This window comes from Odontomachus brunneus, unplaced genomic scaffold (assembly GCF_010583005.1).
Source record: "Odontomachus brunneus isolate Ranch 3 - 2012 unplaced genomic scaffold, Obru_v1 Obru_scaffold_235, whole genome shotgun sequence".
In the NCBI taxonomy this organism is placed as follows: domain Eukaryota; kingdom Metazoa; phylum Arthropoda; class Insecta; order Hymenoptera; family Formicidae; genus Odontomachus; species Odontomachus brunneus.
The window spans coordinates 70681-89407 of record NW_022639685.1 but is presented as its reverse complement, the minus strand read 5'-3'; the positions used below and the strand labels follow the sequence as shown (position 1 = coordinate 89407).

At 34.1% G+C, this 18727-nt stretch overlaps 2 protein-coding genes across 5 annotated transcripts in view; one reads left to right on the top strand and one right to left on the bottom strand.

Annotated features, from left to right (window-relative positions):
- Positions 1-11248, bottom strand: part of LOC116852571 (serine/threonine-protein kinase ATR) — a 14282-nt gene extending 3034 nt beyond the window's left edge. Inside the window, exons 1-27 of one of the 2 annotated variants that reach the window (XM_032833062.1) lie at positions 11208-11248; positions 10720-10922; positions 10474-10644; positions 10208-10365; positions 9982-10131; positions 9716-9911; positions 9472-9611; positions 8771-9342; positions 8500-8664; positions 7900-8382; positions 7228-7405; positions 6902-7147; positions 6704-6820; positions 6503-6625; positions 4863-5110; positions 4539-4760; positions 4295-4466; positions 3870-3996; positions 3620-3744; positions 3367-3533; positions 3081-3241; positions 2813-3006; positions 2640-2724; positions 2383-2528; positions 2187-2303; positions 1955-2094; positions 86-1880 (exon numbers count right to left, since the gene is read on the bottom strand). In XM_032833062.1, coding sequence (XP_032688953.1) covers positions 86-1880; positions 1955-2094; positions 2187-2303; positions 2383-2528; positions 2640-2724; positions 2813-3006; positions 3081-3241; positions 3367-3533; positions 3620-3744; positions 3870-3996; positions 4295-4466; positions 4539-4760; positions 4863-5110; positions 6503-6625; positions 6704-6820; positions 6902-7147; positions 7228-7405; positions 7900-8382; positions 8500-8664; positions 8771-9342; positions 9472-9611; positions 9716-9911; positions 9982-10131; positions 10208-10365; positions 10474-10644; positions 10720-10922; positions 11208-11248 — 6642 coding nt within the window. Of the gene's footprint in view, positions 1-85; positions 1881-1954; positions 2095-2186; positions 2304-2382; positions 2529-2639; positions 2725-2812; positions 3007-3080; positions 3242-3366; positions 3534-3619; positions 3745-3869; positions 3997-4294; positions 4467-4538; positions 4761-4862; positions 5111-6502; positions 6626-6703; positions 6821-6901; positions 7148-7227; positions 7406-7899; positions 8383-8499; positions 8665-8770; positions 9343-9471; positions 9612-9715; positions 9912-9981; positions 10132-10207; positions 10366-10473; positions 10645-10719; positions 10923-11207 lie in introns of those variants that run through there. The other variant, XM_032833064.1, reaches the window with a different exon arrangement.
- LOC116852572 (SUN domain-containing ossification factor) overlaps positions 10779-18727 on the top strand; it is a 67031-nt gene continuing 59082 nt past the window's right edge. Inside the window, exons 1-3 of one of the 3 annotated variants that reach the window (XM_032833067.1) lie at positions 10779-10924; positions 15420-15651; positions 15805-15920. In XM_032833067.1, the coding sequence (XP_032688958.1) occupies positions 10890-10924; positions 15420-15651; positions 15805-15920 (383 nt within the window). In that variant the 5' untranslated portion in view covers positions 10779-10889. Of the gene's footprint in view, positions 10925-13762; positions 14539-15419; positions 15652-15804; positions 15921-18727 lie in introns of those variants that run through there. The other 2 variants (XM_032833065.1, XM_032833066.1) reach the window with 2 other exon arrangements.

Sequence of the window (18727 nt, the reverse complement as noted above, 5' to 3'; positions counted from 1 at the left end):
TATATATATATATATATATATATATATATATATATATATATATATATATATATATATATATATATATATCGTTAACAAGCCTTACGTATGTCCTTATATAGAGTCTCCTTTGACGTGACTCGGGATCATTTTGAAGGTATTTGTTTACGATGTCATTAAATTCCATCAATCTGAAATCCCTTCGTAAGTCATCTTTTGGCTTACACATGAAAAGATATTTTTTGCCATCCGATCCTCTTAATGTAATTCGTCGTGGCCGTTGAAGCGATGGCATTATTACCACGTTATCTTCTATTCTCGATATGTGCACCCATTTCAGTAGAAATGGATTATGATTATCTAGTGAAGCATTCTTGGATGGAAGATGCAGCTGCCTGAATTTCGTTGTTGGCATCATAATTGGACTGAAATCTTTGCTCGCAAGCAATCTCGGTAAATTCTTCGACAATTGAGTCACCGTGGTATTTACTATGTTGTCTGGTATTGTTTTATTAGATAACTCGATCAATTTTTCCCAAAGTCTGTGAAAATCTCTGATAAGCTTAGACATTTCCAGTGTTTTCAACTGTGGATGGTTTAATATATCTTGGCAACTTTTCTGTCGCGCTGAATATGAAGAATTAAAAACTGATGCCATCATCCATAAGCAATGCTGAGGATACGCTATAATCAAATTTACTAGAATTGCACGGAGAGTATTCTGCACTTCCGGAGATGGGTGACAAATTCTAGACACAAGTTGACTGAATGCTGTCAACCACATGAACGTTGGTAATCTCTGATGATAGACGTCCATGATCTTAGTCATCTTCGACAAACAATCTTGACGAGATCTAATAACATCTATTGGGTCAGTAGTGATTGTAGCACGAGAGGCAAGATCCAACCAAACGGTCAACATCTTCGGCATTGAGTAGTGAATATATTTGCAGCTATACTGAAGTGATTTACCATAACAATTCATCATATGCACTTGCAGGTCGCGTCTACTTTTATGTCTATCATCTTCTGGCATCCTCTCGACAACAGCTTCGTAATATTGAGCGCAAGATAACCAGCTTTTATCCCACCCTCTCCATACGTCTATTGCTTCTTTATAGTTAATGATACAACCATCTGTATCAACGTTGAGAGTTTCGTCGTTATATTTTGCAAACAGCAACTTTGCCTTTGCAAACTGTTTCCGCTCTGCGGTACATTCCCCGGAAGGTAATTGCTTGTAATATTGTGCTGGTTGAAAGCAATTTGAAAAACAACGATTCAAAGTAGTGAAAGCGTCTTCTTGACAACCTTTTTGCCAATACAATTGAGCTTGTTCTACATACAATAACTGCGGTGGGCACGAATCACTGGCCGATAAGATATGCATATATGCTTGTTGGTGCAAGCCAGCTTTCCTAGCAATTTTCGCACTCTTTAACCAAATTTTTCCGATTTCTTGCTTGAGTGTTAAATTCTCAGTATTACGAGTCTTTCGTTGCAATTGTACAGCTAAATCTAAAGTAGCTCTACGCATACTCAGAACAAACTCTACGCCACGGGATGTTCTCAATAATTGTCCGCGTTTTTCCCACTCTTCCAGTATCATTGGAAGACCCTCCACATTGCTCAACATCATTGACATTGCCTTATCAAATTCGTTCAATATATGTAATTTCATGATGTATGAATAACTCTGTTGATAGACTCCTGGTTGAGAAGCATCCTCTAATAGTGATACTAGATTCTTCTTTAACGACAGTAAGTCTGGCTTGGTACCTTTTACAAGGTCATCCAGTAATACATGTTTTATATTTTTCTGCGGAGTCTCCTCAAATCGGGAAAAGTGAGCGAGTCTCCAAAAAAGCTCACGTTCAGTTAGAAGAGGCTCCAATTCTGGCCTGTCATCAAATATTGGGAAAATGTAAGAGTTTCATGAAAAATTCAATTGTATATTTATTTTTACTAGTATTACCTGCTACTCAACATGCCCTCAGTAATGTGCTCGGCAGTGAATGGTTGATCCAGACCAAGATAACAATGAATCATACCTTGCAAATAGGTATGTTTTAAGTCTTTTTTCTGCGCGAGTCTTTCGTAGCACGTAGCCGCATCCTGTGTCATTAATCAATACAAAAGACTTTAAAATGCAATTACGAAGTAAAGTTAACAACTAAGTATAAATTACTCGAAGTTGCAAACGCTACCTGAAGCTGTCCGTTGACTTCATGAGCTAGAACCAATTGTTGCAAAGTGGGAGCTTCATTTTGAGTTGCTAGAATACCGGATATTCCATCCGGTTCATCAAGCTGTGCATAAATTTTCTACAACAAGAATATTTTATTAGAAAGATAAAATAATATGTACTGCATCTATCGTGTCAAATCGTAGAATGTTACATACAGCGAGCAAACCACCTTCCGTCGGTTCTGATAAACCTTTATTGCTAGAGGCCATATGTTGCTCTAAATATATCAATGCCCGATGATATTCCCGCGATTGGTAACAAACTTCTGCCACCATCAGACTATCTAACATACTGCAAAATTCTAAAAATATTGATATTAATATTAATAGCACAATATCAGTCATATCACACACACATATGTAATATCATTCTCTGCAAGAATTAAAATAATATACAATAAGGTAATTCGCACTTTTTATTGCCTCATATCTGCTATCTTGAAATAATCTTCGTTCTCTGAGCCATCTTTGCAAATGATCCAAAATATTAAAAACCACCTGTTCCAATCAATATAAGAACATTTAGCGATAGATTATCAAGTTGGTATAGGAAATTGCTCAACAATAACAAAAAAACTGTAATAACCCGCGAGCAACGTGTACGTTTAGTTTCCTCTGAGATTCTCTTGTCATCAGCTTTCACGCTCTGGCCGTATCGAAGTGGATAATGACGTAAAAGCTCAGGATCTAATACGGGTTTCTCTCTAACGTTAATCACGGCTAACATCTCCTCTTTAAGTTTAATACATTCCTCTTCACTATTATTTGCAACTATATAGGCTAACAAATAAAAATATATTGTAAATACACGTAATGAAATAATCAGTTTTAAACATTGAGCTTTAAGCACTTACACACGATATATGGTAGACAAAATGTCAACGTTTTTATGTCTCGTTTGAAAGCTAATTTGCACGCCTGCAGTACATTATTGAGAGTTGTATCCTGTACATTATTGGATATACTGCAAAGCCAATAATAAGCCCAGGTTTCGACTGAGGAACCTACTTCAGAACTATGAGAATATTTGCATCAATTATGGATCGTATTAAATCGATCGTGTTAATTATCAATCGGCAACACACGCAGTAAAGACAATTTAACAAATTTAAAAACGAATTTATTCTTACAAAAACTTACCCATAAATAGGATGAGGAAACTCATTATCGTCAGTAATAGCCTCTTCCTTTCTTTTATAATGTGATGTCAAGAAAGGACTAATAATCTGTTGCGTTGTGGAAGGCAAATTATTCCATAATTCACTATTTCGGCCTTGCGGAGAAATGTCGTATGCTCTTAATATTTCCTGGAAATGTTAATCATATTAGAATAATATTAGTTTTTTGCGATTTATCGCAAATGCGTATGTACAACATATATATGCTTTCATACCTGTATAGCGAGTGAAAAACAATCCATACTTTGACTATTTTTCTGCACTTGAAAAGCTCGTACATGTTCAGAGAGTAATGCACACGCAAACTCCTCGTTCATATCAGATATAAATTTACTATCCTCTGTAACACACAATTATGAAAATATTAAACGACGCAGAGTTTACGAGAAAGTATTATCACATTTATTATAATAAAAATTTATTATAATAAAAGTATAATTGCATTTATTATATCAAACTAAACACCTTTAGAAATAATTCTTCGCGGAAGAAGACTCGGTTCGATCGCTCCTAATTCTCCAAGACATTCTCCATAACATAAACGAATAGATTCATCTTTATCTTGACATCCAATCAATAGAGTATCTAATAACTTTAAAAAAAATAATAAATAGTGAAATGTATTACAGTAAATAAGGTATTCGTAGTATAATGTTGGTGCAAAAGACTTATTATTTTTCTTATTTAAATTCTCGTAGAAAATTTGGGTATGAAAAAGGAAATAAAAAGTCCTAGTTAGATATTTAAAAAAATACCTATATTAAATGTTGTTCATTTTATTCGTAAAAATTATTAATACTTCAAAATTGGATAATTTTTTTTTTATTTTATTTAATAAATACGACAAACTTGTTGCACCAATCTAATATTTGTCTATTAAACATACATACTTCAACAATTAGCGGATGGACGTCGGTTTCACTTAATATCATTTGATTAAGCTCACTGCGGTGTTCTTTCAGAAATGTTTGCAAATGTTTCAGAGCCCTAATTCGCACTTCGTCGGTCTCATGAGTGATCCGTTTTAACCATAATTTTAAATTGGCATCAAATCCCTCGGGTCTAAAATCGCAGAAAATGATTTCAATATTTTTGAGGGAGAAACGCAAGTTATAAATTTATGTTATCAATTACCTCGCTTGCAGTATATATGCTTTGACTATGTTAGATATGCGAGTAGGAACTTCCATGTCATCTATGAAGAATAACTCTGAGATGTGATTATTATCTCCTCCCGCATTTTGAATAATCAGAAATTCTAACATATTATTGACTCTTTCAGGAAATGTCTTCTGCAATGGCATTAATGATACGCATATTGTTGGGAATAATGGTCCTAAATCTTCCATGGCTATGCTGGAATCAATTTTCATGTGTGAAAATTACTATTTTAGAATATGTTTCTATTTCATTCTTTCATATTAGATGTCATATTAGCTACATGTTTCTTTAACGTACTTGTGAATAAACGCATCCCACGCATCGCAAACTAAGCCGGGAAAACCGGGTCTTTTAAATCCAAGCGAGGTTCGTAACGTGGCCAGAATTTTGTATCTAAGTGGAGTTAAGTAGGTAGCACCCATGTATCGAATTAAAACAGCTAGTGAAGCAAGTGCAGATTGTTGCGTATATTCGTCTGATTTGGGACCAAGTTTTATATCGAAATTCACCAATATACCATGCAAGCGTAGATTCAAATACGATGCCTGTGTATTACAAGATATTTGAAATTGTTCAGTATTATAAATAATCATATTGTTACGTCCCGAGGATCTCGGCACGTCTTGTTTCGCATTATTCTCATCCCCTCCCCTTTCCTTTTTCATTTTACTCTTTTCTCTTTTATTTCCTTTTCCTATAGTGCTCTCTTCCTTCCTCGCTCCCCTCCTCCCTATTCCGTCACCTTATCCCGTCGAATGTGATTACATTATCAACTATTAGTTATACGCGAAATAAGAAATAGATAATTTTAAGCATCCCACGTAAAGATTATTATCAGATTATTTCCAGAATCAAATTTAAGGTCTGTGTCTTATCACCATACGAATGTGGAGCCCAGCGACTTTCCAACTTCTTGATGTATTACGCCTTTTGTAACATTATTCGTTGAGCTTTGCGTCTTAGTGAGAACGGATGTGCAAAATCCGTTTTTCACCGGACACCGGAAATGCGCAAACACCAAGCCCGACTAAAATTCATCGGCGTTTTACCGAAAACCGCTGACCAGCACCTTGCGAGAAACGTAAAGAAAAGCTGGTGAGCGCGGATTCCTAATCCGCAGCAGGCAGTCTTCGTGCGGAACCTATCAGAGACGGTCGCAATTACTCATTCAAAAATTTCTAAGTTATCATCCGGAATCCGCGAGAGATGGTCACTCTTCAAAAATCTTTCCAAGTTTTCCTCTCCCGGATATCATTAAATACGGCCGGTCATACCTCGTTTCACTGCATAAAATTTTGTTTCTCGTTCCAAGTCGTCGAAATAATTTCTAACTTAATTACTAACGGCCCTACTCATACTCGGTCGCGAGTGAAATCCTGAAAATAGCGATTGCCAATGCCGTGCGTGTAAATATCCAAAGGATATCCAGTGCAACTTCTTCAATGCCAACGAAGGTCGAACTACTACCAATCTTACGGCCAGCCACGCCAGTTAAGGGGTTGCTCAGAGCTCTCTCCCGGTTCTCTAAAGGTGCTGGATAAAACAACTTACTGTAATTCGTCAGTCTCCCTCAATGTAAGTCGTTGCCTCATTTTATCGCAAAACAAAACGAGCGATCTAACGCGCGTCACCAGCCGATAATACACGTGAACAAGACAAGTTGTCATCTTGTAGACAACCAGGTTGTGTACCTCGAGTCCCAATAAATTCTATCTTCAGTTATTTCTAACTATTCGAGTTATTAGTTTGTTCATTTTCCCTCTTTTCCTCACCTATCCCGTTGACCCCGTGCGAAAACACCCCGTAAGGGCTAGCTCTTATGGAAACGTAGCTCGATGAAAACAATTCAGCACGACGGAGCCGCTCTCGTCGTACGTATGGCGGAACCTCGCGGGGACGTGACAATATATAACCAATATTGTTATTAAAATACTTACAATTTGCTCTTGTGTAGCAAAATTCCCTTTGTGGTTACTGTCATATTCTGAAATAATTTCTAAAAAGCCTTCTATCTTCTTAGGAGACTGATAAAAATTTAACATAAGTTCCTCAAAAATTTCCTGTAAGCAATAAGATGCATATGTATTTTTTTTATCATATAATAAAAATTAAAATTAACAGCATTTTAAATTTCTTACCATAAATGATTGCTTTGTAAGAAATCCGAGACTACATTTAGTGATTTTTGTAACCAATTTCAAACATTCCGTAGATATTCGTAAAGGTGTCTCCAAGAATGAATAACTACAAATGTACTAGAAAGAGAGATATACGTAAACTAAGTTATTTTATATTAAAATAATTAAATTAAGATAAATTAAGTAAAATTCGTATACCGGAAAATATTCTTCAAGCATCTTCTTTATGTCCATATTTATTAATTCGGCTATATCATGTAAAAGTGGTTCTGTTTCTGGTATTTCAACAATAGCGGCAATTAGAAAGCAGATCGCGTAATGGCCATCTTTACGAAGCAAATGACGCGATCCTTCGTATCCTATGCATTTAGCAACACGATGTACTGTAGTCGCCATATTATACGAAAATTCAAAGTGATTACAAACTGCACGGTCCATTATGAGCTGCAACAAAATAAATTAATAATACATTATAATATAAACGCATTATAATATAAACCACAAAAACAATATATATTCAATACCTTTAAAATATCTTTTCGATATCGAATGTACAAGGCCTTTGGAGAAACATTTAGGAAGTCAGCAACGTCTTTATACGCGACTGTGGCACATGCTACGGCTGCAGGCGATGAGTTTGGATGTAGTATTGTAAAAAGAAATATGTTTATAATTCTTCTCTCCGTCAAGTGTAATGGAACACTGAAATCATATCATTATATATTAATATAAATAACAATTTAATATTGTTATTCCAATTTTATCATGAACTAGAACAATACATGCGCGTGCTACGCTAACTAGAATTTACGCTAATTATTCATTCTTGGAGACATCTTTACGAATGTTCTACAGAACATCTTCAGACATCTACAGAATGTTTGAAATTGGTTATAAAAATCACTAAATGTAGTCTCGGATTTCTAATAGCTAATAAAAAACAATAAAAAATGTAAAATAAAAATAAAATAAAAATTAAGTTAAATTAAAATATACTTTAATTAATTAATAATTATAGGGAGAGACAGGGAGAGACAGGAAAAGCAGGGAAAGACAGGTGCAAACGATACGAAGCAAGTCGTAACCCACATGCAGTGAGCTAAGCGCGAAACCCAATCAGCATCGCGGAAAAGCAGCAACAATTAAATCTCTTATATGCCTTTTTTTTTAGAGAAGATTAACATCCCTTATCTTACCATACAAAATTTTTTGCAGTAATGAGTAGTGTATCATGTAAGGAATGATTCGAGGTATCCACTGCAGTGATGAGATTGTCAGCTATAACATCAATTACTAAGTCAACGAATTCATCCAAATCATCTGGCACCATATCTGGCAAATGTTCGTTTTCCAACATAGAAATTTTATTATTCAATAATTGTCCGATCACTGATGCGATATTTGAGCGAATCTCTATATTATCGTCATATATGTAAGGGAGCCATTTCTTTGCTACTTCATTTGAGTTGAATAACTTTATGTGGTTTGAGAGAGACAGAATACTTTTAGAAATATTCAAACGTATCGAGACGTTTGATGAAGACAGTAGTGTAAAGTACGTATTAAAAATATTGTCATTGGTTCTTGGAAGACAATTCACATTGGACTCAACATTTTCTTTCACATTCTCTGTACAGCATTTGCAATATATTGTCCATTTTCCATCATTTGAGGATTTGCTGAAATGGAATATCATTAATAAAGAAATACGATACTTTTCATTATTTTATAATGCTAAAATATTATTGAGCCTTTCAGAAATAAATAAATAATTTTACAATAATACTGAAATATACCTGATAATTTTGCCCTTTCCTGATGAGACACAAGCTACCTGTCCTAAAACACTTGCAAGAGCTTCATGTACTTCTACTTTTGTCGAAGATAAGGCAGTGTTCAAAACATATTGGCAAACATCTTCCAATATTATGGTCTTATCATTCAACAGTAATACACTGTTTCTATGGATTCCATTTAATTTGGATTAATAAAGGTAATTAATAAAGGTAATTATTTTTATAAACGTGTATATATGTATATCAAAATGTAATGTCAAAAAATACTTACGATACTGCTACAACAGCTACTTGCGTTTCATTATTTAATATACACGCGCGTAATAATTTTAATCGTTCTTTTCCACTGCCATACGCGCATAAGGTTTCAAGACACTTTGACATAGTGTCAACATTGAGAGACTTCGCTTTCTGCACCATTTTTTGACTGATATCCATAGATCCTTTGAAATCTTGAGTAAATGGCAAGGCTAATATTGATTGCAATAAAACTTTATTCGATTCACTATGAGCCATTAAATTCATTAAAATTTGAAAAATAACTTCCACATCTTGGCATTTATCAGAATTCAAATTTTGCATGAGTGTTTTTAGTATAACGTTTAAGTCATTCTCGTATAATTTTACTTGAATCTTCCGTTCTTCCAACCATAATTGTAATAGAGACGAAGATTTCACAATGTGTAGTACTTCTGTAAATTTTTCCATCTGCATATGAGTCATTAATTCCTTTCTTAGTAATTTCCACGGTTCGCTAATTTCCGTGGCAAAAATTGTCTTCTCTGGTATAACAGTTCGTCTAATATCAATAAAAACAAATTGCATAAAAACGTCAATAATAGTCTGAAATAAAAGGAAAAGTTATTTTATCTTTATAAAGATGATATAAAAAACAAATAAAAACAATAATAAAGTTAAAAAGTAAAATAAAATAATAAAAATAATATAGATATGATTTTAATTATTACAAACCGGACAATGTGTGAAGTAAGCCAAAAATTTTTTAGCTTCTAAGACAGTACAAGATCTCGGCTCTGTAATTAAATATTGTTTAAGTTTATGACATGTTACTTCCATTAATTTCTTTCGTACTTCAGCTGTTACATGATGTGCTGAAACAAAATAAAGATAATTTATATCTTAAAAGATGAGAATATATTAGTTGGAGATGAGAAAAATATATCTATACAATTATTAATAATCTCAAAGTACTTACATAATTCAGAAGCTACAAGTTCAATAATTTGAAAACACAATTCTGCAACATTAAATAAGACTGGTGCTTCTCGTATTAAACGTGTTATCGTTTCTATAAATTGAGAAAATGCATGTATTTGTAATTGACCTAAGTTAATCCAAGTTGAAATACTTTTTATTATTTCTAGACTGTATGAAATTAAGGCTGTAAATTCCTGCAAAAAATATACACATATATAATATTTTAAGAATAAAAAATGTTATCTTTAAATTTGTATCACTTACTCGATCGGGAATGACGCAATCTTCTATTATTTCTGTGCACAGTTGAAATGCTTCAATCTTTAAATTTGGAGGAAATTTAGTAACTATTGTTATAGCTTTGTCCCACAATTTTATCCGATCCCAAATTAACACTCCAGACTTCATAATTATCTGTTAATATATTTTAATCTGTTAATATATGTTTTAATTAAAGCAATGTCAGATATTTTTTTAGAAAAAGCAATACCTTTAATATAGATGATTGAACTGATAGCATCTGTGATGAGTTAATTGTTACAGAAAATGGTGTCAGATCTAAATTCTGTATGATATCTTTCTCTGTATGAAACTTTGAGAGAGTCATTTCTTCTGTATCTGTACTATTTATATAAAACTCTGATATTTCTATAAAAAAAATAATTTCATATTATATTTGTAGTAATACATTTATATTTAATTATCATATATATATATACATATGTGTGTGTGTGTGTAAGTACTATTATTACATACCACTAAGTGTATTTAAATATTCTGAATTTATAGCCTCAAACATTGTGGAATGATGTCTGGACAGTATCCTGAGCATACAAGATTGAACTTCAATACTATTTGAGAGTATTACATTGCTTGATGGAACACACACCAAATAAAACATTGTACCAAACAACCAAGTTGTAAATGCTAGAAATATATGTTGATATATTATAAAGCATATAATTTTTATTATAGTATATTACTGTAATATAAATGAAATACCTGTATATTGTTGTTGCAGAGTTTCATCTGGTACACCATTATTGAATGGAGGAACTAATACACTACTTAAAGTAGAGGATCTTCTTAATAAAGATTCTAAGAGAGAACACAGCATCTGTTCTGTAGCAGGATTTTCCAGATGAGAAAAAATATGAATTATTGGCATATTGATGAATTTCCATACTGAATCTGCAACTGTTATCCTGTAAGGAGAAAATTAGTTGTCAAGTTATAATTGTGTTATATATTGGATCATTTTACTTTTTTCTAAAAATAATATATTTGTGTATAAAGAGCAATTCTTTCACTTTAACCTTCAAGACAACTATATTAATTTGATATACAATGCATCTTTTTAATATAAGTAAAATAATTTTAATTATGCAGTCGTTACTATAAGTTTTAAATGCATAACAAATGTTTTAATTGTTTTAATTATAACTGAACATGTGATTGCTATTGTTCACACAACAGAAACATATACTTACACGTTACTTGGAGAAATCGCTGAATCGCCATTTATTTCCATTATTACGTCTGAACAATCAATAAACAAAATGTAACATTCCTAATAAATAGTTTTTCAATCTGACGCTAAATCAGTGTGACCAGAAATCTCATCCAGTAGTACCGGTAATATTGAGAGGGGATGACAAATCAAACGTGCCTATGTACATGTGCGCGCCGACCATTGAATAAAGTATACCAGGAAGGAACATAGACCGATCATATTCATAGTCGAATCTTATTTCAAGCCGTCTTAAGCAATGTCTTAAGATACGAATACGGCTCTGTGATTGGTTCATGACATTTAAAGACAGTACTTAAGATGATGTTAAGTATAAAACTGGGAGCACAGACTTTTGCATAACGCATAACGCATAAGGGAATCAACCAAGAGACCTTTATTTCCCTCTCCAGGATAGAAATGAATGACTCTGATTGATTGATTTCCTTATGTGTTATGCATTATGCGTTATGCAAAAGTCTGTGCTCAGGCCCTAAGATCGGACTATGAATACCGGCCATAAAGAGAAAATCCCATATATGTAATATATATGTAATACTATTATGTTCGGAAACATCACTCTCTCGTGTTTTCGTGGGAAAGTAGTGAGGATACCGTGTGCCTTCATGTGTCGTGTTTCCGAACACTTTCCAGTGTGACTTTTAATGTAAACTAGGGGCTTAGAGCATATATATATATATATATATATATATGGAGGGGGAATTGCGTATGCCTCCTGTAGACCAAAAGTGTGTCGAAAATATGTGCGAAAGAGAAAGATATATATTCCTATTCATCCTCTGTGTGTATGCGCCAACATGCGTCAATTGTTGCTGGGCTATAAAATTATTTTTTTACTTGAATTCTATCAACTTTACCGAAAAATAACAAGAGATAAAAATTGTTTATTTTCTTCTCATAGAGTTCGGAGAATTTTTTTCAGAATTTCGTATTAACTTTTTAGTACTGCATTTTCTTGCGTTTTCTTGCATTTTCTTGAAGTACTAGAAAGTTAATACAAAATTCTGAAAAAATTCTTAGAACTCTGAAAAGAAAATAAATAACATCTCTCCTGTCAACTTTATAACCTAACCTGTTAACTTCAACGCATGCGCACAGAGGACGTAATAGGAACGCAATAGGAACGTATAGCTTTCTCGTACACATTTTGGACACTTCGTGCCAGTATTCCCTCTCTATGTATACATGCTCTAAGGGTGCGTTCAGATTCCCTACCCGGGTGCACTCTATTACTAGAAACACTATAGTATATGTTACATATACTATAGCACTTCTAGTATTAGAGTGCACCCGGGTAGGGAATCTGAACGTACCCTAAGATGTATATACGTCATTGAGAACGACCTTTAAAAGTCGTTCTACATAAGGGCTTTTGCACGTAGAAAAATTTTAACCTTAACCGTAAGGTCGTAAGAAAACTGACCAATCAGAGTTGATTATTCTCCTTGCGTTCGAGAAATAATCGACTATGATTGGTCAGTTTTCTTACGATTTACGGTTAAAATTTTTCTACATGCAAAAGCCGTAGCTATCCGATCGCAAGCAGACGTAATTCTTATTGCAACAGCCAATCAGAAGCATCAATGGTGTTATTGACGCTTCTGATTGGCTGTTGCAACACAGTTGCAATCGACTTGCTACTAATGTAGAACGATCTTAAAAGAACTGACCATATGTTTACATGACGCATACATTGGGTGTTTTTCATTTAATAACACAAGTCGACACAAGCATCGTTCTATCTTATTACTCATTGCATATGGAACAAAGACAGAATGTTGCTTATGTCGACTTATTAAATGGAAAGCATCCACTCTCTTTGGCTGCATTCGGAAACGTCACTCGAGTACTCTCCCTCTCTTTTTATCTCACTCTTGTATTTCGCTCACTCCAACGGCTATCGTCTAGTAGTGTGCACACAATGTGTGTTTCCGAATGCAGCATATATGTGGCCCATAGGAATTGACGCACACACTGCAACAGGCGATATCACACTCGAATTGAAATAATCGAGATATCGAAATAATTCGAAGATATCGAGTGCGATATCGATTACAATCTTTTAATTGCGAAATTATTCTAAGATTATTCTGATTCCCTTATAGAAATATCATACTAAAAATCATTGATAATTACTTATTATCCAGTATTTTTAATACTGAAAATAAGTAATTATCAATGATTCTTAGTATGATATTTCTATAAGGGTTGCATCAGTTGCAAAAGGAAACAAGTATATATTTAAACTTTTGGAAAAAGGAATAGATAGTCTTTTATTTATTTGATCTATTAATCTTTATATTTTACAATCTTTATAAAACTCTTTATATTTTACAATTTTATTCTTTTCTTTCTAATAGCATACAGTGCGAATGATAACCACATGAATAAAGAATACCAGAAAGGAGCATGTTGCGATATATCGTGGATAATCGATTGTGTTACATTGGCTCAGTTTGATAACGTAAACTACGTCATAAGTGACGATATTGATATTTTGTTCATATTGATGAGGGAAATAAAATTAGTCACTTGTAATAATTTTCTCTTCAATACGTTTACGCACCTTTGTCTATTCGATTAATTAACAATATTACGTCATAACATTTACTTCGATTCCATAGTATCGATAATCGCAATTGGTTCACTTTCATTACGTCACATCCTTCGCACTTCTAACAGAGGATTTTCTCTTTATATTTCTTGCTAGTATTCTTTATTCAATGGATAAACACTCGTTTGTAGTGTGGAGTGCAGTAAATGTACTAAAGTACATATGGAACGATAGATCCAACGTTCGGCGATTCGCGCGCGTGCGCACACGCGATCAGCTGTTCTCGCTAGTCACGACATTTCTTGTGTGGGCGCGTGTACTCATTCGAGCGAAATGTGGATTTTTCGCATAGAGATCTATATACGCGCCGATAACGATTCAGCGCGTCAACGTGGTATCGCATTTCGAATCTACTGAATTTTTCGGATGCGCTCTAATGTGAGTCGCGAAATAGTTTAATACCGGAAGCTTTCCGATAATACCACGTCAGTTTTTCGCGGTGACGACGGTGGCGGTGGAGTGGTGTGGTGGTGGTGGTGGTGGTAGTGTTGGCGCCGTTGACTACGGTGATGGATTGTTCGTGTTCGTGCGTATGTAAAAACAACAACGTATCTTCCGATGAGGAAGAGCTCCTAAATGCGGTACCCCGCGACACTGGTGTCCCGTAAAAGGAGAGTATGAAGTCCTGTGTGTTGTTCGTGTACTGGGCGCTGCTCCTAATATCGGTAGTGTCCAGGTGAGTTACGCATCATTAGCGCTATGTTATTGTCAATTCGAACTTGCATCAGCATGCGTACTCCGAAATTCGATGTCGTAGTAAGAAATCGCGTGAATCGTGACGAGCGATTTCGCTGTCAAAAAATAATTCTTGCATTAAACTCTTTTATATCACTCATTCAAAATTGTAAATCCTTCGTCGATCCTTTTGAATACTTGTCAATGTTTCGCAAGGATTTCCTTGAAATGTCATGGAGCAAATCATTATCAACAAGATAAAAGGAAATTAATATTAATTGATGGTACAATGACTTTATGTAAAGTGTATGTATTAGAAGTGTATGTATTAGAAGTCACATTCTTTTCTGGAATGACAGGCACTGTGACATAGCTAGGGTTAATCTTTAGTAATCATTATTTAGTAATTATTCAGCATAAGATGCTTTTGTTATTAATGTTACATATCTTTGCAATTAAATTTTGTGTGAATTAAATTTCTGTCATAATTTCATCCAAATTCAATTGATTAACAATTGAAGCATTTATACTTTCATGACAGATTATTTATAGTAGTAAAGAACATTATGTGAATGATTTTTGTATTAAATATTAACTGAAGAAGAATCAATTCTAAATACATTAGTGAATTTATAACTGAAGAAACGTTTGTGACTATTCCCATATTATATGAATAAACAGAATGTGTAATAGAACGTATAGTCTTATTTATTTTATTATATATTGTTTACTTCTCTTATTATTATTGTTGCAAGCAATGATTGACCTGTTTAACTATATAAATTTCAATATTTGAAGTGGTCCTCTGATATATTTTTATATTATGCAATATTGACATAACGTTACTTAACATAATTGTAACATCATTTTATTCTATTACAGTGGACTTCTGTTTCTGATAGTAGCTTCTGATACACAAGCTGAAGATGCACGAGCTGAAAATATACAAGATGAAGATCTTTCTTTTCAATCTGAGAAGAACGAGACTTATGGAGCTTACAGTAATATTACGCTCAATTACGATAACCTCGAAGAAAATTTTGAGTCCACTATATTAAATCTTGAGACACAAGATACAGTGGCACTCAAAGCTAGTCAAGAGGATTACCATCAAGTAAGATGCTTACAATTTTCTATATAATAAGAATTATTGATTATCGTTATATATACAATTATATATATATATATATATATATATATATATATATATATATATATACAAATATTATATATACAATTTAGCCATATATACTGTATTGTATTACAGAAAGAAACAACTACCATCTCTGCTAGTTTTGAAACAATCACTAATGATAACGCGAAAGTACAGGAGGTGGATATTTTGGCAGAGAGTCTTACACAGCAGCCTAATCTCTCTCAAGGGTGAGTTTGTGTTTATGTGAGTTTATGTGATTATCTGATATAACAACGTATAATGTAGCAATACGCGTATTATATATGCGTATTATTTGTTTTCAAAAATATTGATTTGCAATAGAATTACAGTCAATAGAATTGCTGTCACACAATAAATATCAATTCAATATCAATGGTTGCATTTAACAGACTCAACAATTGCACAACAGTTGAGCAACTCGTCAATGTAATTGGTTTAGATTTAGGGTTTTAACAATAAGAACCAATAATCGCTGATTGCTTACTGAACGCTTTTTCCGCTGAACGTGCTTATTAACACACAATTTAAATTTATTCAAAGAATCACTAAATACTATTTCCTGCCTCTTAAAAGAGACCATTGTGCCTCTTTTATTTGCTCATAGTTATAATAAGATTGCAAGCGTAATTGAGATTATTTTTATCTCAGTAATAGATATACATATTGCTACGAGAAGAATTTAATGTATTCAAGATCAAAGCGAAATTTCAGAATGATTAAAATATGCGTTTGCATGATATAGTGCGCAAAAGAATCGGCGATGAGTCAAGTGGATTTTGAAACCAACGTGCATTTTTATTAAATGGACTTATATCGCTACGCTAAATTATTATTACAACAGTTCTAATAAAATTTCAGTTATCTTCACACGGTGATAAAAATCCTACAGTATAAGATGCGAATTTTTGCGATGTTTGGTATTACAAAACTTGGCCAGGCAGAGTATCACATAATGCGAAGCTTATTAATTAAAATCAAATATGTGAATATCTCGACTTGTTGACGTCTTAGGATGCAATACGTACGATGTGGATACGCGCCAAACTGATGACGGTGAAGTAGAGTGATACTCGTAGATCACAGTCAGGTGATTTCAAAGGTTTTTGACCTTTAAAAATATAAATGTGGGTAATAAAGATATATATATATATATATATATATATATATATATATATATATATATATATATGTCGCCTCTATGAAGTCGCAAATTTTCATATAAGCTTGCGGAATTTATTTGTACGTCAAGCGCGATACTACACATGCGTCAACCAACGAGCTGTTGCCAGCCCTAGTTAGGCTTTTAATAAATCCTGCATTATATCGAGCAGCGGTGTTTAGGTTTATTTTTATACGATGCAACGCGTGCAAGAACTGATCTTATTTCAACCTGGAACTATAAGATAGCTCAATCGATTCTGCGATATGCGCGAGATACACATCTACTTGGATAAACTTTGCAAAGCGTCTCAGCGTAGTAGTACAAAGATATTATTGCTAGCAGGGAAGTCCACCCATTTGTGTTCTCTTTATCCGTGTGTAGAATGATAAATAGCGCATGATACTATACTACCATATTCCGGTTTGTCCTTTTAACGAGCATATTATTCGACATAATTATAATTAATGCATGTAACGTAATAATCGATTAATTATGGTTGTCGTCAATCAGCGTGGTTATTCGTAATGGTCGCTTGTTCGTCATTAAACATTTTGTTAATCTTTGAAAATGTCTGATCGTTGAAAACAGATAAATATTCAACACATAAATGAATGACCAGAAAATATGTTAAATATATCATTATACAAATTTTCCTATGACGATTATTTATAATTTCAATATTCTTTGATATCTATGCATCGGATTAACAGGCGATTTATATTTCGCAATCTAGAGAGTGCAAGCGTTTTCATTTACATATCTTTATTTTACACCCGTGCGGCGGTCGGACAAGTAACATTTCCGAACAATGCGCAGGTGTTGCGTTTATCTCGTCGCAGAGCATCCGAAATCACACGTCGAAGAGCTATTTTCTCGCGAAGTATGATACGTATCGTGCTCTATGATATATATCACGATATTCATGAACGACAATGGTGAAACGACAGACAATAGTCGACCTTATACCATCGCAATGGCGTATTCGACGCACTTGTTTGCGCTGCCTGTTCAATGAAATATCACATGCAAATTTATACCGTGCGTTTTGCTTATATAAATTCATCTCCAGCTCGACTTTTGTCGGCGCCGAGACGGGGGACGCCGTAACGGTGGACGCCGTAACGGTGGACATTGATTTACAATCATACGGGACGCATCGCGCGTTCAATAATATTTTACAGTCCGTCAGTCGATTTACCTTACGCCTCGATAATTTTATACGATACGGCCGCAGACAATTTCGACATAGAAGACGAGTTTTTTTATTCCCCTACACCCGCTCGTTCCTCTCGTTCCTTCCTCCTGCGTTATTTTACATAGCGAATGTCCACACATTATACATTCTTTTCATCAAGATTGTTGTGCGCGTATACCTGAGTTTTTGTTTCTTTTGGTCATTGCCGCGTTGCTTTGTATCTTGCTGGGCGCTTTTGTAATAACGAGGCGATACGAGCCACGTTACTATCGTAACCCGAGCTGCTCGGCGAAGGTTTACGTGTGCATCCAGATTATCTTCTCGCGTTACTTTCATCTACCTCTGTGTGTACTTGGGGAAATAAGTTTCTATATTGAATCATAATAAAAATATCGCCCCGCACGATATAATGCAAACACAAAGATACCGGGATGCTATCTGCTAGACATTTTTACGCGTAAAAAACCGACGATGAATAAAATGTAAATACGTGTGCGAAAGCGGTGAAATTGGCATAAATTTCGCCGAAATAGTCACTCGCTCGAAAATACTGTTTCGCGCGATGTCCCAATTTTCGCTGTAAAACGCAGGAAAAGTTTATTAAGCAGGATATGCCAGCTTCAAATGGCATTTTCGAGCTGCCAACAGTTTTTTCC